The 23240-nt window shown below is 41.7% G+C and overlaps 1 protein-coding gene across 1 annotated transcript in view; it reads right to left on the bottom strand.

Moving 5' to 3' along the window:
• The window catches only part of tmtc2b (transmembrane O-mannosyltransferase targeting cadherins 2b), a 123450-nt gene that overhangs the window by 28940 nt on the left and 71270 nt on the right, over positions 1-23240 (bottom strand). The window contains exons 3-7 of the mRNA XM_050073771.1: positions 10786-11632; positions 8340-8454; positions 7773-7858; positions 5300-5484; positions 3395-3473 (exon numbers count right to left, since the gene is read on the bottom strand). Of these exons, the coding sequence (XP_049929728.1) occupies positions 3395-3473; positions 5300-5484; positions 7773-7858; positions 8340-8454; positions 10786-11632 (1312 nt within the window). The remainder of the gene's footprint in view (positions 1-3394; positions 3474-5299; positions 5485-7772; positions 7859-8339; positions 8455-10785; positions 11633-23240) is intronic.

The raw sequence follows: 23240 nt of genomic DNA on the forward strand, positions 1-23240 counted from the left end.
TCCTGATCTACTTTTGGAGACTTTAGGGACCACGAGTAACCCTGCGTTCTCAGAGCGCAGTGTTCAGAGTTCAGTGTGGCTTAAAAAAACTATGGAATATTACTGAGTTTATAACACACTCCCTCGCTCTCGCTGATCTGTCAGACATCATCCGATACCTCCCCCACTGCCTGATCTGACCCTCTGCCTGCTAACACCTGAAACAACAATAACCTCCCTTTCATAGCCGTCCAACAACACGTGTATTATTGCAAGAATTTGACAACATCGTCTAGTAATGGGACACAACACAGTTTAAATCAACATTACAACATATTTAGGGAAAGAAACAGAACATATCCCAGTTGTTAAACTTTCACTTGAACTGGAGTGTCCATGTTGTTTAGACTGGAGTGGACTGACACTTTAATTGAGAGGATTAGGACTAATCACTTCCCTGATCGGAAACTGATAAGCAACAGGTGTCACATGACTAATCACAACTCTGGGACTTTCTTTTAATGATCTGAAAACACTCTTTCTCCTTTTACTGTGAATGAGTGATAACGCTGTATAATAATACCTCTAACACACACAGGCATGTTAAAAGCATCAAATTTAAGACGTGACTTCCTTTCATTGGGAAAAAAATTAGAGCTCCGAGCTTAAGGACTTTCCCCCTCGAGATGTAGAGTGATACATGAGAATATGTTTTCAAGATGATATCCATCAGTGCGGCCTTATGTTTCAGATTTAAGTGTTGGAAATCCATAATATTGTAGACACATAATCACAAATGCTCTTGTCAACAGCTTACATCAAAAACAGCAAAGAGTGGATTAGAGGATGTCACAAATTTGGAGATGGTATTCAAAGATTGCCATATTCCCACGGCCAGCTTGTTGTGTTTTTCAGTCTAAACTGAGATTTATACTATTTGACAAGTGCAATACTGATAACTTTAGTTTAACAAATCATCTGTGTATTCAATATACAGGATTATCTGGATTTCAGAGATTTACCGCCGTCCCTATTGGTGCATTGAACGACTTACGAAAATGTACAGGTCTGTTTTGACGTGACTGTTTCATTAGTTAACAGATTTTAAAGCAGCCAAAATAGTTGTCTCGCCGCCCTGGCTGCAGACCTCTGTATGAGATTAGCACAAATATCAGCGCACAATTAGAAGTGACATCGAATCCAAGGAGCTGAAAAGCAGCCCCTCGGAGTGGAACATTCCTCGGCCCACCAGAGAGTGCTGGAGCGAGACCAGCAGGGTGCAGATTACCACCCAGGTCTGCCTCTGATGAAAGCTTCTGCTCCTTGGCGTCTGACAAACAGCATGAGAGCAGCGCACTGAGTGAAAACTGGAGATAGATATGAGCAGGTGTGCCAAATGTGCAAATCAGTTCAGCGAGGAAACAATCGCTAAGCCGCAGAAATCGCAGATCTCTGGCACGGTGCCTCCGTTACAGACGCAGCGCTGCTCCTTAACGGTGACTGGAGCTTTCATCAACATTTTGACATAATCTCGGTAGCTCTGTCAAATTGCATTTTGCCAGCACACAAGCGAACCCGTGGCACTACCAAGTCTGGATTACAGACGTCCCAGGTTTCAAAATGTCTGTGTGTGTAAGTAGCAGCATGTGTGTGAGAAAGAGAAGGCAGGAGGGAGACGGAGAGAGAGAAAAAAGGTAAAAAAAAAAAAAAAGCAAAGAGAAAGCAGCTATAATGAGCCTGAAAGCAGCTGTTCTACAGCTGTAATCTAACAAGCTGGCTTGTTCTTGAAGTGAAAAGCAAATTAACTCTGTTTAACATGATATTGTAAAGCTTACTACTGTCTCAAAACACTGTTTAATAGCTTTAATTCAAGGCTCTCAAACAAGGATTTCACTGATATGAACTGATATAAGTGGTTGTTTGCTGTATCACCATCCAACACTCATTTTAAACATTTTTTGACAATTACTTCTATTCATACATTCATTTTCCGTAATTGCTTATCCTTGTGAGCATCATGGGGGGGGTTGCTGGAGCCCATCCCAGCTGACATTGGGCGAGAGGCGGGGTACACCCTGGACAGATCGCCAGACTATCACAGAGACATAGAGACAGACAACCATTCACACTCACATTCACACCTACAGACAATTTAGAGTCACCAATTAACCTGCATGTCACTGGACACCAGAAGTACCAGGGAAAAACCCACGCTTTTGGGGGAGAACATGCAAACTCCATACAGAAGGGCTCCCCCAAACTTTTTGGAGCATATCTTAGCCCTGGCTTAACCTAATAAAAGGCTGCAGAAGGCTAGATTGACCTTAACCTAGTTTCCATCTTCCTATCTAATAAGCTAGAGCTTACAGTAAGCCCCAGGTTTAAGATTCACGACTGGAAATATGAACCCGGGGTTAACATCTTCTGAATTCTCACAGCACTAGTGGTAGAACAAATGTTTGATTTCCTCTTTTTTGCTCATGAAAATATTGAATCATTTCAGAAATCTGAAATCGTGACAGCAATCATTCTGTTGGTTATCTTCCAACTTTAACTTTCACAAGTGATTTTAACCTGTGTTTTTTTGGCAAATTCCCAAAAGGTCTGGGATACTCCTGCTCCACAATGAGTATTAGTCACAGACTGTATGAAATAAGGGATGTAGCTACTGTGACATTACCCACTGGTTTTAGGCCTCAAGTTCAGACGTCACCATCTTGGTTTGTTGGAGCCAGAAGTGACCATAATTGGACAAGAGGGTGGATCTGTGGGAGGAGCGAGGGGTGGATTTGACTCCTAGACAGTAGCGATACCTCACAGACTGCCTGTCAGCTCAGTTGGCCCTTAAATATGCATACCTTTGAGCCTTATTTAAGTATAAATGGGTGAGTTATATAATTCAACCCCCGTAGAGTTGAAATTAGCTGTAAAGACAAAAAACTCTTTTTTTACTCAGGCTGTAAACACGTTATTTTTGCTGTAAAGTTGGGCATTTTCTTGCCTCTTGAGTCAGCTTCAACTGACCATTTGAGGAAATGCAGTTTTTGGCATTTCTGCGTAGGCTTTATTTTTCAACCTCGGATGTTTCTGCTTTGTGCTAGCGAGCCCGGGGCTATCCAACATTCAAAGCTGCACGTGTCAAACATCTAACCGGGCTGTAAGCAGTGGCCTTACTCACAATTAGTAATCCACTAATGCTTACTGAAAGTTTGGTTCAGTTAAGATGCAGCCTGGCCAGTAGAAACAAAAAAGGTTTGTTTTAACAGACCCAGCACAACAAAGTAAAACAAAAACACATGATGTAAAGCAGCCAATTGCTCCAAAATAACCCGTCCCGTCAGTTCCGCTGTCTGATATTCTTCCTTAAAAACAACAGATTTTATGCTTGTGCTCTTGAAACAAAAGCAGCACTTACCCATCATGTTGTAGAGGCTCTGTGGTGCAAATTGTCTTGGCATTTTCTGTATTGCTTCTTTAAACACTGTGAGGGCCTCCTGTGAATGAAACAAACAAAAAAAAAGAAGGTGGGGGATGTTTGCATTAGAGAGCGGAGAGACCCCACCAGAGAAGCTGGCGCTGTGGTAACTAGTCATTCCTCCCCTGCAGCCGAGGCCCTGACACTGTGAATACACAGCGTGGAATTGGGGGTCGCCGGGAGGCTGGTTCATACAGAGTCGAGCAGAAAGGGTCTATCCTCAGTGTCACGCCTGTTAAGACGACTAGAGCGGTGTCACATATTGACTCTGGTATGTATAGAGTGCAGGTCCAGTGATTCACCTCAGAGTCCCTCAGAATTTAAATGGCCGAAGGAGCTGGAACCTCTTTATTGCTGAAGCAAATGTTGCGGTTAGAGGTTGGAGGAAGTGGGACTGTTCCCTTTCTCCAGCATGCCAACAATTTATAAAAGCCCTTATTGAATCTGCAGCGCCGCTGCTTCAGTCCTGATTGAATCAGCAGCATCAGTGCTTATGTACATTATAAATGTGCAGCATTGGAAAACCAGTTCCTTTAGCCAGCACTGTAGGTCTTTAGGGGCGTGAAAGAAAGCAAATTTGTTAGAAACAGCCCGAGGATTATCTGCACAAAACATTGTGTCCCCTATGACACAAGCAATTCTGGAACATGTCCATATAAAACTGAACATTTTCTCAGTGTCCCAAAAGCTCCTCGGGCAACTGCCTGCATCTTATCTCAATTCACTATGGTTTTACATTTTCTAGCATGTACTGCACGTAAAGCAGCAGCCTCTGAGTGTGAGACAAAGTGTGTTTGCAGGCATGTTTCAAAATACATGAATGTGAGCCAAAAAAGATTTTTGCATGTAAACTACAGCAAATGAAGTCAAGACATTTTATATTTCATATACTGAGGGGCCAACATGTACATTATAAAGATAAAAAACAGGATTTTGATGGAATGTCATCTCCACATAGCACATTTATTTCATATTGCAATGAACTTAACTGATAAATAACATTATGACTGTCTCAGCATATCTCTATTTACCAAATTACATATGTAAGTTAAGGAATTTAGTGTAACTCACGTGCTGAAATATTTAGAAATATGTATCTTTAAGGTTTTTTTTCAAAGCAATATGTGAGCTGTATTGTCTGAGGCCTGTCATGATGCCTATTTTTGCTGGATGATATATTATCCCAGAAATAATTGCGATAACCAATATGATATAATGATAACATAACGGCATAATAACGCAAGTACATCCTCTCAAAGAGCATTTAACTTTTAATTTTTAAGAATATTCAAACATTGGAAATGGAATATGAAAAAAAAAAAACATTTAAAAGGGAGAACCTGCTAGGAAAGTATATAAAATAAAATTATAGTACCTTTAAAGGAGTTGACTGAAATTACTCAGTTTGAGACTCCATACAAAATTTGACCAACAAAACCAAGTGATGCCTCTTGCAACTAATAAAAAAAGCTTAGTGAAACTCCGGGAACACCGCAGTTACCTCCATAATCTAGCTGGCTCGTTGCCAGGGTTTTGGCAAATTAACGACTATCAGGACTGTGCCTTTTCCATTTCAAAAGTGTTTTTACCTATGAGAACTTTGTTTGAGTGAAAAAAAGGGAGATTCATAGCGCCGAAGTAATGGTCAGGAAAACCCTGTTATTTACTCTGTCATCATGCTGGCTGAAATGTTGGTGACATTCTTATGTAAAAAAACAAGCATCTAAACACAATAGGCAGTACTGAGGTCAGCAAAATGATCAAGGTCATGTCTATATATTGTGCAATAAGTTGATAACATAGTTATCGTGACAGGCCTAATTTTTCTACAGTTTGAATCCATACCTCCTGGTGTCCCTGCTCATGGAGCAGCTTGCCCAGGTTGTACAAGCAGCTGGTGACTGAGCTCTTGTGTGCGTGGGGGTCCTTCAGGTTCTCATCTGAGATGTCGGCGCAGGTCAGGAAGGTGCGCTTGGACTCATCTAGGCGACCCTGATTCATCAGGATGATGCCCGTGTTCAAGTAGGCCGCTGTTGGAGAAACAAAACATGGAGAATCGTGACAGTTCTGGCTGAACACTTGAGGTTCCCTGCCTTACCTGATTGGATCAGCTGTTTCCTTCAGCTGACTTATGTCAACATATTTATGCCGGTGTACAGTGTGGCCACTATAACCTGACTCTACTCAGTGTCACTCCGCTGATATGTTCATGCTTACAATGTTAACTACTGCAGTTTCCTCCCTGACCCAAATGTCCTCTATATGTGGTCATTTTTGGAGTTAAGGTGTTCTTTAAGGGGAAACTGGGTCTCTGAACAGAATCCATGTTGATGATTGGATTCACTGAGTGCTTGCTCAAAGAGAAGAGCCTTTTTCGCCAAATCTACAAGTGTCTCTTATACCCCTTTTCCACCAACATGGTTCTGTTCTGATTTGCGCACCTAATTTTGGACACTTCGGAGCATTTTGGACAAATATCTGTTTTAACAGAACAAAGCTTGCAGCTAATCAATGTGATTCAACATCCAGCTACTACTGTTTCCTTCAGCTGTGCACTGTGCATCACCTTCCATTGTTGACGCCTCCTTGATTACAACAGTTTTGCTAAAAACTGGTGGAAACATAGGCTAGTTCGCTAGATAGCACCAAGGTTTCAAGAATCCTGAACAGAACCGGTTAGCGAACCGGTCCAAATAGTTTTACTAGTTGTGCACTTTTCACTAAGTGGCTCACGTAGTCACTTTGTCTTTATGATTTCTTCTCTGTTGTATATTGCCCTTGTGAAGCACTTTGTGACCTATGTTTGCGAAAATGGCTATATACATACATTTTACTTGCTTACTTAAAAACCATTGCTAATTGGGTGGAAAAGTGGTGTCACTCATCTGAAGCCTCAGAGATCAATGCTGCTGAAGAGATGCGTAATGAGAATTTCTATATGTATAACCCCTCTGAGGCGGAATGATGAACCACTGTTGGCCTTATTAATGCTTTACTGTATATCCGACCTTTGCATGCATCCTGTGAGACACTCTGGATGCTTGTTAAACTTTTCTTTGAGTGGTCAAAGACAGCATCTAATAATCGATATGCGGCTGGAGAGTAATTAGTCTCTGTAGACCTGCCTCTCTAAACAACTCCCTATCAAGTCTGTCTGTTGGAATAAATTAACTTGATCCAGCAGATCAATCTGGAAGGCTCTTCTATAGGGTGTTGACGTGTAATCAAGTTAAGGCGGGGCGGATGAGAATCAAACAGTTGTTTTTCCATCAGACACGTTATCGTCTTCCTCTTCTGTCCTTGGAATTTGTTATCTTAAAAGCTCACATTATTTAATTCCACATCCTTGCACCTCACAGTTTCATCTGTGCTGCATTGTGTTGCATCAGATGGTCAAAATATAGGCTTTTTCTCCATTGCATAGATCTGCAATGACAGCAGAACAGATAAGAAAAACTACAGATAGACAAAAGCAAGTTTTTTCCTATTTCGTCCGCCTTCTAAATTGATTTCCTGTATGCAAAAATGTGACAGAAATCAATAGCACTTTATCACAAAACAGCACAGCTCTGCATATTAAATCAAAAATGCTACAGTTTGCTCTCGTTTGCTCCCAGTTAGGCAGTGAGTAATGGTTCAACCTTGAAAAACGCTTTTAACTGTCACATTGTAATTCTGCCATCAACATGTCTGCTGCTTGAGGTAATTAATTAACCTTGTTATCGGCTATAACAGATTGGATAATTGCACGCTAAATGGAAATTTTCTAGTCTAACCGCGATCTTGATTAGGTCGATAATTAATCCAAGGGAAGAAAGGAAGAGACGTTTAAGATTCTCTGTTTTTCTGTCATTGACTGATGCCTGGAACAATGGGGAGCTAATTTATTGCATGATCAGGTAAGATTGTGAGCGATTTGTTCTAATCAACCTGCTGACGATGGAAAATTTAATTCCAGCAAAAGCAGTTAAATTGTGGCTAATTCTCATGGTGGGGTGATGAAGTATAGGGAGCCAAAAACTGAGAGAAAGAAGAAGAAGCAGTGAACGTAGGAGGGATGAAATGAAATAGGAGCGTCATGGCCTGAATTCATAATAAATGACATCATGCAGCTGCCTGATCTGTTGACATGAGTCGGCTTTGAAAGCCAGTCAGACAGCTGCGTTGAATGTTGAGTTCAGTCGTATACCCACTGCCCTTTGCCACCTATTCCTCTCCCTTCTCATGACCACAGCCTGTATGCACTGTTGCCTGGACACAGCGCAGCCACAACCGCAAGAGCTGGAGATTGTCAATAAAAAAGAAGAGCTGTACTTACAAGCCAGAGTTGGCCGGCTCCCAATGGCCAGCTTATAGTAGTGGAGCGCCTCTGAGAACTTGTTGCTCTCCTGTAGCAGCAAACCGCTGGAGCAGACAAAAGGAGACACAGTACAGGCAGTTTAGAGCTTTAAAGAACGTTTAAAAGTCAAAAAGCCTCTGTTAGGATTAGACGAGTACACGGGCAGCTGATAAAAGTGAGGAGGAAGAAACCACAGACATTTGAGCATACATTGGAGTGTGAGGCTGTGGATGTTTTGTGTTTCCCCCTCAGGCTAAAACAGCATCATTAATAACCTTGTCAGACAGACAGCACTCTGGGGAATACAAGACAAGACGGCACTTCCTCTGAGAGAAACGCTCTGATCAATGGACACACGTATGTAAAAGGAGAACTCCCACATTTGTCGCACACATTCCACAGTCACTCAGCTATGAATGAAGACGCACTTTAAAAGACAACCAAGTACACAAGCACAAAAGCACATTGACAGCACTTAACAAAATCAAAAGGCAAACGTACTTGAGCATTGAGAATAAGAAAATAAAAATTACAACACAAACTCACAGGTTATACAGCATGTCAGCCATGTTGCTGCGGTAATAGAGGGCATTTCTGTACGCCTGTTCAGCCTCCTCCATCTTGCCCTGGCTCTTCAGGACGTTTCCAAGGTTGCCCCATGCTGATAGCGGGTTACAAAAGAAAAGGTTAATCAAACAGAATTAACTGTGAACACCTTCTTTAATTATTTTTTCAGAATCTTAACAAGCTCTTGAATTAAAGCAGCAGGACAGAACATTTCTATGGCAAGTAATCATATTCTTTTGTTATTCTCAGCCACTTACTGACACGGGTTCAGTGGTTTTCTTTAAATTCTAAAGAGAAAAGCATTATGGGTAAAGAAAAATGACGCACCAGGGGAGGTGTGAGCCAAAAGCACCAGTCATTTCTATAACAGTGTGTCTGAAAAGAAGACCACCACAGTGCTTTTGCTAAGCTAATGGCATTAGTGTTGAATGGCAGAGTGAAGCGACTGACAGGTGAAAAAAGGTTGCTGAGAGCTTTTATACATTTTGCGTGTGGAGTGTGAAATGAAATGTATGGGCAGAGTGATGGTGGCCAGTGTTGATTGCTTTGTAAAATAATACCATCACTGATCTGTTCTTAAGGTTTTTCTTTTTACAGTCTGCACAACAGAGATGTGGACTAGAGTCACATGACATGTATTTGAGTCGGACTCTAGTTACAAATTTGATGACTTTAGACTCAACAAAGTCAAAAAAGACTTGCAACTTGACTTGGAGTTTAACACCAATGACTCGTGACTTTACTTGGACTTGAGCCTTTTGACTTGAAAATACTTGATAGGCCAAAGATTAATTCAAAAGTGTGTGTTTTGTTTGTGTACAAAAATTACACATTGGTCAACAAAAATACATTTTGACGAGCAAAATGTGCAGGTTGAAAATTACAAATGGCGAGGCAACAACTTCCAACTTTGTTCGACACTCAAAGTTGCACAAAGAACGGTAAGTTGAAGCTAATATTAGCACAGTAAGCAAGCTAATGCTTAGCTTATGTTAGCTTAAAAGCTAAATAACTTTTTAAAAACCTTATTTTAAGAAATGAATCCAATTTTTACAAAGCATTTATGATTTTTGTGAATTTAATAAATCATTAGTCTGTCATTTTGGCATTACATTTGGTGAAGAGCACATTATGACTTGTTTAGGACCTGGAATTTGATTCAGGACTTGACTGTCTTGAGTTGAGACTTTAGTGCAAGGACTTAAGACTTGAGCAAAATCATGACTTGGTCCCACCTCTGCTGCACAAGCGTGACAATAATTATGATTAAACTGATTCAATGTGTCAAACAGTCATTAAATAAACATAGACAGGCCTAATGAAGTCATTGTTACATTATTTTATTTCTTCTCGCACCTCGCAGTGCTGGCTCTTGATGCTTTTGTTGACACGTGTTGAAAGTGCTAAAATATGCAGCGTGCTTTTAAGTGACGTAATTGCAGTATTTAGCTGTGGAAAATCATCATCATTATGGATCCCAGAAGAATATTCAGTATATACTGAGACAAGCAGATAAAAACAACCCGAGCATCCCTCATTTGACTGTGCTTCCAGTTACGCACAGATGAATTTATAAAGCATCTTTGTCGGATAAGAGTTCCTTTGTGCATCCTGAAATTTCACAGCTCAAACAATCCAATGAGTGCGCCTGTGTTTGAGGTTGGGTTCTGTTCAAATCTCATATTAGCTATAATGAATGTGAGTCGGGACATTGCTGCTGCTCTGTTTCGGCTGATGGCCTGCCAAAACAAACAGCTGTCACGCCTCAGCTCCGCTCTGAATCTGAAAGGGAAATTAGCTAACACAACGTGTCCCCGCTGTTGCCTTGCGAGTACCCTGCCCTGCTCCCCTCCTCAGCAGCTCTGACAACTTTGCTTCGGGTGGGGATCTGTGTCTGATGACCTTGAATACGAAGGCTATTGAATATTTTATCTGCTGTTAAAGGTGCCAATCAGAGACGTGTGATGGTGCCCTTCCAAGTGAGATGGGGCATTTGGTGTCATAAAACAGATTGCATGCTGGGTATAAGATGATGTGTGATAAAGAGGTACAGCTCTGTTGTACTCCTTGCAACAGTAAAATAAAGTGCTTTTTTGAAGGATAAATTTAGCCTTGAGTAGTACAACTAACTGACTTGTACTCGTGAGCACTTGTATATTCTGCGGTGAGGCTGAGTGATGAAGAGAAGTCATTTTGAAGCAGCTTGACTTTGAATTATTCAGGGCGGCAGTGGAGAGACAGTACACATTATCAAATTCAAAACCGTGCCTAAGAGCTTGCTCGCTATTCAGACAGCAAAATATGATGGGTGAAAGAGGTTTTGGTGTGGGAATGTGTAGTAAAAGTGTAAAAAGTGTGTGTGTGTGTGCACATGTTGGAGCTGTCGCACCTCTGTGCATGCTGATTCAGAATGAAAGAGCCTTACCTTTAGCAGGATTGACATAAATCCCTGACTTGTAGAGCATCTCCTCATTCTGCCAGTCCCGGTTCCTCAATACAGTTTTGACACTGAAAAGAAGAACCATGGCAGCGCTGCAGTACACCAACATGGCCCTGGTGGACCTGCGCCGCAGACGGACGTACAGAGACCTCACGCCCACCGCCACCAGCAAGCAGAAGCCCATGCTGGGGATGTAGAGTACTCTCTCTGCTATCACAAACCCCACATAGAAAAACAAGTTTGTGGCAGGGAGGAAAGGGATAGCCAGCAGGCCCAGAGAGAACACCACGACATTTTCAGTGGTGGGCAGTGAAGTCCTGCTCTCATAGTACTTTTTGGTACCATTCTGTGCACTGTTAATGCAAGCGTCTGTGTTGGAATTGTTCATATGTTCGTGATTGTTGTATTGGTAACTATGTCCGTTACTGTTCCCATTTCTGCCATTGGTGTAATGATGCGCTTTGCCATTACTCTCCTTGCCTTTACCGGTGTGGTGCGTCCACAGGCTGAACCAAGCCAGCAGGAGCAATGCAAGGTAGAAGCCCACCGTGTGAATGTTCCTCCAATCAGCAAGGCTCCTGATCAAAGGCAAGGCGTCCATTGACCAATCAAAGCTGAGCATGTCCGGGCAAAGTAGAAGCCAGAAGTTGACAGCAGGCAGGTAGAAAAACGTCAGCGTCCTGGTGAGGGGCGAGGGGGAGTCAGCTGCCGGGTTGTCAGAGTTGGAGAAGTTGGGCGGTTTGTTACCCATCCAGTAGAATCGGCAGGCCAATAGGATGGCTCCCCAGGCTGCCAGCAAAAACACATTCAGCAGCAGGTGGACGTTCTTTCTCTGGAGGACAAAGAAAACACAGGAACAGCAATCAAACCCTCAATCTGGTGGAAAGGAAAAGGAACAACTGTTGAGGAAAATATACTGCACATATGAGAGCATCGAGCCAAACCTAGTTTTCTGGGTGGTTATAATATTTATGACTCGAGGACCCTTACATTTACTCTGACCAAGGCTACGGATTGGAAATTGATCAAAGGAAAGCCTGATCTTACATCACTTCAGCTCAAGAATAACATAGCTACTACATGGTCTCAACAGTATAGCTGGATAATGAACAAATCAGTTGACTCTTTAAACCACTTTTTAAGCCAACCAAGAATGACAAAAAAATAATCACTAGCTTTTATTAAAGCCAGAACATTCACACTGAGTCAATTCATTGATTGTTTATTAATGAAGGTGACCTTACATCGGGACTTTCCACTCATGCATACATTTTTCCTCGGCGGCCTCTATAGACATATCAAAACAAACACAACCATTTGAACTCCATTCATCATATTACAGACTTGATATTAAACACTTTCCCAAATGCTGTGTGGGAACGCTTATGAAATATTTATAGTGTGTTTGGTTGTTTAATACTTTGCTGGCGGAGCTTTGAGAAATGGCTGGACATATTTCGCCGCAAGCATGTTCCAGTGTTCGGACCAAGTGACCTTTCTTATTGTGCTCATGTTGGAAATTCAACTAAGAAAAACTTAGAGCTTTTTCTTAAATAAGCAGCTGGAGCACGTACAGATCCTGCAGTTTTAACTTCGTATGTGCCTCAAAAACACATAAAAAATGGGAAATTCAGCACTACAGAGCCCAACAAAACATAGATGATCAATACATGAACTACGCAGCAACGTCTTGTTCTATTAGTCTCAGCAGTCTGAATCTAAATCTCCAGGGCATCATAGTCAGAGATGTTTTCTCAGATGAATTCCTTTTCATTATTTAAAGCTAAACCCAAGGCTACAATGGCCTAACCTCACATTACTTTTATATCAGTGGATGTGATCTTTCTTCATCTCCACATACCAAAGGGAGCAAACATGTCCCATCTGTGATTATAAACTTCATACCACCACTGCTTTGGGGGTATACTATTGATTTCCTCGCCTGTCCGTTGTCATATACAGATTGTATCAGCGAAGAGAGGCTTCAATAACCTCTGGGGACATCTGACTGAGGGGGAAAAGCTTTGTTGTCTGCTAATGATCACCGCTAATGCAACGAGCTACAGCTCAACACCCAGGCAACAGGAAATGAGACTGGGTGCACAGATGACAACACCATGACAGCTAATTACAGTATTTGCTGTAGTGCAATGGAGGGGGTAAACACAGCAGGAACATCTAAAAATACAATGCAATCAAACATGTTTATATGTTCAGTATGTTTACTGAAGCTTGGTAGGAGAACTCCTCCTCAAAATGATTCCTTGTTTTTGCAGGCAAGGAAATTCAGTCACTCCAGACATACACTTAAGAGCTCGGTAGAGCACCAAGTGCGCTTGTGTGGCTGAAGTGCAACAATGTGGATCTGAATACTAGCATACTGTATTCACAGTGGTTATGAAAATATCACAAACTTGAAAAAAAAAACCTTCTTGTATAAGGTCAGCTCTGTCAAAACCTTCAGGGGAGGCCTGACAACTACCCATGGTGCAGTATTTTATGATGATAAGCCACTGCTGAAGAAGTTACTCGGTCGCTTGGCAACAAAAGGTCATCGTTTCAATCCACATCACCATTTCTCATTAATTTGAGCCACTGTCAAAGGTCAGCCCCCCGACACAGTAAAGAAATACATTTTATATAGTGAGAATATATCCATAGAATTATGAGAAATATTACCAAATGAAGCTTAATAACACTAAATTAAAAGTATAAATCCAAGGTGCCGTGCAGGGACCTAATGGGTGAACCATTTCATCCAGTCAGCCATAATAAATGTGCTATAGCTGTAACCCCACTGTGACAGTGGATGCTCTAGCATATAAAGAAAAGACCACAGCTAGGCAACCGACTACAATACAATACAACAATGGAGAATATGCCAAACTATCATCATTATCTCAATGCTATTAGAAATAAAAACAGGAAAATTACAAACATCTGTTTGGTGTGCACAGATACGACTGATAACATAATGCAAGGTTCCAAAAATGTGAGCAAAGTGGGGTTTTGTCATGTGAAAATTAAATGGGTGACTGAAACTGTGCCAGTTCAAGTGAAAGGCTAGAGCAGAAAGTGCATGGGAGCAAAAAATTACGTTTAAATATTCTGGTTAAAAAAGAAATAATAATTCCTATTTCCTGTTGAACAAAGAATAATACCATGACTATCTATCTTTTTAATTAGCCCTCAGTGACACACAGGAATGCAGCATCTATGTTCCTGCTGACTGTGGGACTAACCACTGAGGCGTGCTTAAAACAAACACATGAACACAAATCCAAAAAGACTAGATGGGATGTGTCCTTTAACTCAAGTTCAAAGAATAGTTGACAAGCTTGATACCATTTTTCTGTACAATAAATATAAAGCTACAGCTAGCAGCTTTATCTTAACTTAGCATAAATAATTAGCATAACAAAGTATGCTATATACCCCCAATGTAAAAAAACACCATGTCTTATTTTGTGTACTTAGATTTTTGTTCGGAGTTAACAAACATGCTATAATGTGTTCATTTGTGAGATTAAGAGATGTTGGTATGATGCATTTGGACAGAGCCAAGCTAGCTGTTTCCCGGTGGTCACTCTTTGTGCTAATCTAAGCTAACTGGCTGCTAGCTGTTGCCTTTTAACAAAATGTCACACTCCTTCAGTATTTGACAAGATGACAATATTTGATTGTCTTCTTTACTGTTATACCAATCCTGTCTCCAAGAACTTATTTCCATATGTTTCTTAATGATGTAGTTGCTGCAATGTAAGTGCTGCCCTGCTACATTCATGTACCACGCAGGCTTCGGACAGTGGTGGTTCTGGAGGATGGTGGGCGTACAAAGTGCAGGACCTTGACACTAGTACTTCAGGTTTGCCTCCTGACTCCTGTCTAAGGTTTAGGCAACAAAAGCACTTTGGTTAACGTTAGGAAAAGATTGTGAATTTGGTTAGGCTACATTTTAATGAAAGACAAAATAACTAAGAGTCCTGTCTTAGGTTTCGGCAACCGACGCACTTCAGTTAAGGTTCGGGATAGATTGTGATTTTGGTTAAATGTTAATACAAAAGGTAAGAATAATGCTATAATCACTACGAGTGGATACTGTTTGGGCGGAAAACATTTGAAATATGTTGTCAGTGAACATTTTGCTAAAAACTGAAAAAATATTTTTAGTGAACATTTTATTGATTCGTTCAGTATCAGCATTTTTGCAACTTGCAAGATATTTTATTTTGAAAAATTTCTTCATAATGTTACTAGCAAACATAATTTGCTTGACATTACGTTTCCCCAAAAACACATTTGCTGTTTCACATTAATTGTACATGAATATTATTTCTAGGGCCAGTTCGACGTAGCCTACAATTTACATATGAGGTCTAAGGGTGCTTTCACACCTGCCCTGTTTGATTCAGTTCAACTGACCCCAAGTTCGTTTGACCCCTAAGTGTGGTTTGTTAGGGCAGTTTTTTTCAAAATTCTGAAAGCAACCGGACTGAGACCTTCTTGAAGAGGCAGTCTCTGTCTGGTTACAACCGAACTCTGGTGCAGTTCGTTTGTGGTGAGATCATGTTCCGATCTTGATCCGAACCAACTGCAGTCGCATTACACATTGTTTGGGTTAAAAAAAGCATGAGCATGTTACAGTCCCGGAGGATTATTAATGTGCGGCTCCTCCTGTACTGCCTTAATATGCCCATTCAGCTCATCCAATGCATCAACACATTGTTTTCTAGATGGAGCCGCGCCTCGTTTTCAAACTGTACGGTTTGACTAAAATGAACAATGCAAGCAATATAGTACACGATGACCAGCGCTAAAATCAACCCGCGTAGTCGTCCCTCCATTGCGACATTAAAAAGTGTTGCATTTATCTTGCAGTGTAACGTTTTGTTTACTTCCAGGATTTTTCCCGCATGGAAATTCTGACCAACCAAGAGCAGCTTTCTGACACAGGCATTTGATCTGGTCCGCTTGTAAATGCTGCCATGAGAACACGAACCAACTCTAGGCAATTATGCAACTGAACAGAAAGTCAGTCCCTGATTCTGACCAAAGCAAGCAAACTTTTGCACCCTAAAAGCTACCCTAAAATAACAATGAACATACACTGACCAAGTAATACAAAGTTCCAAACAAGCAGCTACAGTTGATTAGTAACAAGTGCACAAACGTGCTCATCAAATATACTGTAACAACTCCCCAAGGATATCAGTGACATTTAAATTGATCAATCCCCCAAAAGTACCACTCCCTACTACAAACTAAACTAAAAATCTGTCATGTGAACTTCATATGAACTTTTAGGATGGATTTAAGGATGGATGGATGGAGGGGAGGAGATCATCCTCTTCAAATCTGACACACCAGGTTTCAATGTGCACTTTGAGTCAATCCCTAAAATCACCAGAGTGGAGTCCTGTGGCCACTTTTCAATCTGAGCAGGTGAGCAGAAACTCTACAAAGAGATGAAGTGGACTGAAGTGGTCCGTGAGGCCCAGGGGCTGTACTTTGTGCAGACTTTGCCAGCGAGGCTTGCTGAGCAGTGTTAATACATCTCAATCACTGCTTCAGGGAGATCCAGCTTGGATTTACGAGGCTCTTCTACAGGCTCTCAAGTCCCCTCTCCAGCCCAGGCGTGGGCTTATGAGACACCACCTCAAAGTTAACTTAAAGCACTCTAGAGGAGAGAGTGGAAGAGAACTTTCCTCTATTTTTAGAGTGAACAGGTCATCCAAAATTGGGTGTTATATGCATGGGGCAGAGTGCCAGCTTCCCAGCCAGACAACACCCTCCTCTGAGCTAATTTCTGTGCTGTTTATGGCTGATTTGTGCAGTACCTTTGATTCTGCAAAGCAGCTTTGTTCCCGCTGTGATGAGACCACCGTCCGTAGGGCAAGGAGCTGGCATGTGTGTTTCATGTTTTCGTGTATACACCTCTGAAGTGCTGACGACAACCTGGCACCGCTCCCATACATACTCATACCTGGCCCTGTGACAAACAGATATGTCATACTGACTCTTCCCAGACGCAGCACAAACTCAGACACCACCACCTTAACCACATCCATATGTCGACGCTGAGGACCGAGGCGCTGTTTCATTTACATTCTTGTGCTGCACTTGCACATTGAGATTTCCCTCTTTCTATGCAGAATAAAGTCTTTGGGCAGTATTGAGAACATAAAACAATCCTTTGATTGCACCTCAGCACACATTTGTAACCCCACTGCTCCTCCTCTTGGCCTACTTTTCCAACTGCTCTGACTTTCTAAGGAAAATAAACGTGAAAGCAAAGACGTGTACAGGCAGCAAGCAAACAGGAAGTGCTCCAGAGATGATCTGGAGGACACATTACTGGGGGGACAACACGAACCCTAAGTCTATTATCTCTTGAATAAACAGACGTGCATCCTCCATAATATGCCTGCGGTTAAAATATCTACCATTCAAAAGCATAAGTTCAGTTACCAGCCGGGCAACGGCTCCCCGGGTGCTGTAGCTCTATTATGCAGGAAAACCAAGGCATTCCAGCTTTGTGTCTTTTGTTTTTAATCCAGTTTAGTAAGAAATAAGTGATTTAGCAAAAACCCCATAGGAGGCACGGGGGCAGTGTTTTTCTTTTTCTTCCCTTTTGTGTTTCAGGCGCAATCAGTTTAGAATTGAAACAATTTAGCTTTTATAAGCCAGGCATGTGAATAAAATATCCTTGGAGATGAAATGCAAAACAGGCCAATTACGGAATCCCTGTTTGTGCCTGTGCCTGCCTTTTTTCCCCTCCACACTTTGATTAGGTTGAATTGACTGAGAAGAAACCTCGATCTAAAAAGTTTTTTTTTTTTTTTTTTAACATCCGCCAGGGTGTTGTGAAAGAGGGTTTGTGGCAAAATAAAATAGGGAGACCTGAGAGAGAAATTTAATTAATTAGTTTGGAGAAAGTACGCCATTCTCTGGCTACACAGCCCTGTTTTGCATAATTGGCTGATGCACACACCATACCATTTTTCAACAGCGTTTTAAGAGCCATCCATCACACGACACATCTAACTAGCCCATCAAACTGCAGCGCCGTGACTGGCTCACACTCCAGCGAGCACCTCCGAGAAAATCCTGTGAAAGAAGAAGTGGCATGTCTGACCTATCCCCTCCTCTTCATCATTACTGAGATCAATTGTCTGCAGAGGGCCTTTCATCAAGATCCGGCTTCACATTGATAGACTTGTAATGGAAGTGAAAATGAGCTCTGGGTACCAATCAGAGAGTATAAGCACCTTCAAAGCCTTCAAACACACACACACACCTACAGAGAGCTCAAATTCGGTAAGAGCGCCAGATCCCCTTAAAAAGTCTGCATAAATTTTTCTACAGGTTTGATGGATGGAAATACACTGTGTCCTTGTTCTTTGACCGCTGGTTCAACTAATCAAGCCCGTGGCTGATGGACCACAAATTCACCACCTATCTTTTCTCCATCTTATCAGCTGCAGCTGGTGTGATCCCCTCCTCTGAGATGGTAAAGAACCTTTGGTTGTAAAAACCTGGTTGTACGCGGGAAAGACAAGATAAGAGCCCGACTATTGCACTTCCTAACAACGTGTTATGGATTGCCAACAGCTGGTGCATGTTTTTAAAATGTGATTAAGCTGATGTCTGATAATTTGCTCTCATGCACTGAATATGCAAGCTGTTGCATTTTGTTTTGGACAGTTTTATAGCCATATATGCTGCAGTGACAAATAAACTGGGGAAAAATTTCAGCCTAAAAATTTCTGACTTAATCTACAGACTGTTAAATGTGTTCAGTTAGAGTTAGAGATAGGAGTTAAATCAATATGAAGCTACAGTAAAGCCAGTAGCCAGTTAGCTTAGCTTAGCATAAAGACTGGGAACAAGGAGAAACAGCTAACCTGGCTCTGTCCGAAAGAAACAAAATCAGGTTACCAACACCTCTAGAACTCACTAAATAACATATCATCCGTCTGGTCAGAAAAAAGTGGATATTTCTTTGCTGGGCAACATAACAACCTCTCGGGGATGACAAAACTCCATGTTAGCTGCAAGTTTTTTTCCTTTTGTTGAATTAACACTACAAGCGACAACTCAACAGCATGACCAGCTACACTGTTGCACGGCCTTGTATGCGTCTGCTACAAAGCGCCTCAACTGAATGTCACCTGAAGCTATTTATTCATTTTCTGTAACCGCTTATCCTGTTGGGGGTCATGGCGGGGGCTGGAGCCTATCCCAGCTGACACTGGGTGAGAGGCGGGTACACCCTGGACAGGTCGCCAGACTACACAGGGCTGACACTTGGAGACAGACAACCATGCTCACATTCACACCTACGACCAATTTAGAGTCGTCAATTAACCTAGCCTTTATGTTTTGGACTGTGGGAGGAAGCCAGAGTACCCACGATGACACACTGAGACTCCACACAAAGGGGATTCCCATGCCGGGGTTTCGAACTGGGAACCCTCTTGCTGTGAGGCGACAATGCTAACCACTGCACCTCTATGCCACCCTCAAGTTATTCAGTTAAGAAAAGAAAAAAAGTATGTTTGTGAAGAAAAATATCCATGCTTTTAATCAATGCCTAAGTCCAATTTTAACATCACATTTCGCCTACCCAATTCCACCAAAATGCACATAAAGCTAGCATAGCATCGGCTAACTACATTAATCAACACAGTGCCAAAGCTAAAAACAAAAACACATGATTCATTGACACTTCCTTGCATCATTGGAACACTGAAAAAAATCGACACCAGCTCAACTTATACGTGTAGCGCATCACGCTTAACTACAGTGACCACAGCATTGGGATGGCGAAGGCACGACCCGCCCTACTCTGCCTCTGACTGGCTTACCCTGACATGCTTACCCTAAACAATCCCACTCCTCTTGCCTAAACCTTACCAACAAAGGCAACAAGTACTAGCCAATCACAGGGAAAGTAGGGCAGGTCATGCCTTCGCCATCCAAGGAAATAAGAAATTAGCTTGCTAACTGTTCTCCTTGTTTCCAGTCTTTGTGCTACGCTAAGCTAACCGGCTAGCTTCATATTTACTATTCAGATATGAGAGTAGTATGAATCTTCTCTAAAACTAAAAACTAAAACCTCTAAAACTTGGCAAGAAGTGAACAAATATGCTAAACTTTATATTTAAATAAGCAACACTGAGTTTTGCAAAATGTTAAGCTGAAAGGTGACAGGCGTACTCACTTGCCTCAGCGAGTGAACACCCAAGAAATGCCTCTTTTTTCTCTTAATTTTTCCACAAACTACTGTATGAAAAGAGGTTCTAGCAATTTAGACCTTAGGTCATTCCAAGGCACATGCAATAGATTCATGTTCCTAAATTTGTCATGCAGCTAAGATAAGCTACAAGATAAGTGCTGTCATCACTTTAGGATAGATAACTCTATAAATGACTGTGTAGGTGCAGTACATAGTTTACTTAGAGGCAAGAGGACAGCTAGATCGCGGGCTGAGTGGTGTGAAAGGTCACGGAGTCAAACCCCACAGCGGACCTGCCTCGCGCCGCTTATGATCAAAGCTTTTAACCCGTGTGAACCCATCAGAAAACCCACAGAGTCAGCTGGTCTGGCTGGCGGATACACAGAGCACAAAGATGGGAGAGGGAGAGGATCCGCCTCAGAAAGAAGCAAAGCCTTGGAAAAAGGCCAGTGATGAGCAGGAATCCGTTGGAGATAAAAACAGACTTTTATTGACTGTGAAACCTTAAAGATAAGAGAATTTAAAACACGCTGCTTCCAGCAGTGAGGGGGATATGTGCGAGGCTACAAAGGAGGGAGGAGAAAGTGGGAAAGTGCGGTGCCTAAATCTGGATGAAAGCCACTGACAGGTGAAGTTTCTGTGCTAAATGTGAAAAAGAGAAACACTTTCTCTTTTACGTATTACTGCCCATCTCCAAAGACCTACCGTGAAAAAAGAGCTGGAATTTAAATGCACGTGGCGAAAGCAAATAAATCCAAGCAAGAAAATTTCCGACCAAGACGTCGTAAAACACGCCAGCTCATGCTCCCTTGGTCAGCTTTTATTAACCATAATCATTGAACCAACACGGGATCCATTTCTTTTGAAACCTTCACTCAACATTCCAACTCGACTCACTTTAAACACACTTATTTTAGATGTCCCAATCAGGCTACGAAATGTCTTCTTTTCATGCTGGAGCCAGATGATCCTTGTTTAGGGGTCACAAAGGGTCTCCCTCTCCCAGTGCCATAATCACAGTACATTTATTTTGTCATCAGTGGCAATCAGGCATCTATAGATTTATAACGGCATAGGAAAAACATATCTCATTCTGTCAACCAGACGGTGCCTCTGGGGGGGATGAAATCTGAACTTCTGCTTGAGTTTAGATGAAGAAGTGTGTTATAGGTAGGCAGGAGGAAGATGAAGGAGTGCCCAGGGCAAAGAACATAAACAGCTAATCAATGGAAAATCCTCCACTTTGCCAACTTCTCAGTGGTTGCTGAAACTTGAGTTGATAAAACGTACGGAAAAGCAACAAAACTTCTCACTGTATTTTCCAAAAGTCACAACAGTTTGATCTCTTGAAGTTTACCACACGCACCGACTCGACCCGTTCGCTCGAAGCGGCAAGAAAAATTTTGTTTTCTGTTATTTTTCGAAGTGCATTTGCCGAGTCACACGGCCACATCAAGGTCACGCATGGCGATTCGTTTAAAGTAAGTGAAAAGCCCAGAAAATGAAACAACTCTAAATTCATCTTCATTACTACTCAATACAAACTGAAGTCATATTCGGGAAAGGCGAAAGCGTCAGGCAGACCAAACAATAAGGACATAATGACAATGGAAAACCGAAGTCGACTCAAACCCTTAACATTTCATAGGAGATATTTATTGAGTGAAACCACAGTAATGGTTTGAAAAATAAACGGAGTGTTCCTTATTTCTGGTCCTTCGTTTCCCGTATTTATTTGTACTGCGAGGGCCAACTAGACTGTGTGACCACTACTGCAAATTTGCTGTGACAAGATGCTGATTCAAGCTCTACGGAGGGGAATGAAATGTGGGTTGGAGGGAAGTGCTTTATGCTCCGTGCTGCTCATGGGCTCTCGACAAAATAAATAAATAAATAAATAAGAATGTGCTGTTTCCGAGGCATGTTGTATCTAAATTAGATTAGTCCTGTCCATGCGTGGATTCCTGGTCATTACTATGCATTTGGGAGATCAGAGCCATTGTATTGCAGGGTTTAGGGAGGCGGTAAGCTCCTACAGAACATGCATAAATGAGGCGCACAAAGCCAGAGCGAGGGTCCAAAGCCAGGCAGATATACTGTCAGAGGGATGTCAGATGTTGAGAATTGCTCCGATTGCATTTTTTCCCTGAACCACTTTTTGAAAATAGCTCTCTGGTGTGTCATGTTACGGTTGACCACCATGTCTCAGTGACAGCATGCCATTTGTTGCTGTTTATACTGGCTGGTAACAAGCACGAGAGGAGCTCAGGAAACGTAAAAAGATGACTTGCGGTGTGGGATGATGACGAACAGCAGAAACAAGCTTCAACCATAAAGAAGCCAAGGTCAAGATTCATCATCAAATGATAGTGTTCCTCTTTTTACCAGTGGAACCTTGATTTTTTTTAGATAAATGAAAAGCAGTCCGAAGATTTTCTGAGTGTGTCTCTAAGGAGCAAGTCCACACTTACACACATCAACTAACAACATGAAAACAATGTGACAATATGAAAGGAGTCACTTGTAATGTTGCACCTGCAGAAAATTATCACCCTAATCTGCACGTCTGATCCGCTGTATGTAGATTTACAGTGAGTTTCAGCTCATTGTTTAGCTCTCTGGCCACAACTTCTCTGTTTTGGTTCACTCTCACCGCTTTCACAGCATCATTTTTCAGCCACAGCGGGCAGCTATTTTCAGTGAAAAAGCTCCAAAACCCCACTGTACATTTTTTGCTCAGCTCCAAACAGCAGACAGACAAAGTTTGGATCTAGCTGGTGAACATAATGGAGCATTTATCAGCTTAAGAGACAGATATTTACATAACTGTTGGATGTGTAAATAAGCTACTGTTGCTAACAATTTCTCAACTTTTAAGGTGATGATGTGTCAATTTTGTGTTCACAACTTGTTAATGCTGGCCACAAGTGGAAAAATAAATCAGTTATTACAGGTTTAAGTGAAACAGTGCATTGAACTAAATGCCAAATTTAACACGCTAACAAGCTAGCAATAACAATCGAATTGTTTAGCAGCGAATATTTACGATGTTCACGTTATTTTTCACCAAAATTAGCACATATATGCACACATACAAAGAGACAACAGACTGCTTTCACATTGCAGCAGATGAGTATGCCTTTCTGTTTTTCATTTCCTCTGGTGTGTAATGTCAGACGCCATGGAGGCGCCAGAAATCAGG

The sequence above is a fragment of the Epinephelus moara genome, chromosome 20 (genome assembly GCF_006386435.1).
Source record: "Epinephelus moara isolate mb chromosome 20, YSFRI_EMoa_1.0, whole genome shotgun sequence".
Taxonomy (NCBI): domain Eukaryota; kingdom Metazoa; phylum Chordata; class Actinopteri; order Perciformes; family Serranidae; genus Epinephelus; species Epinephelus moara.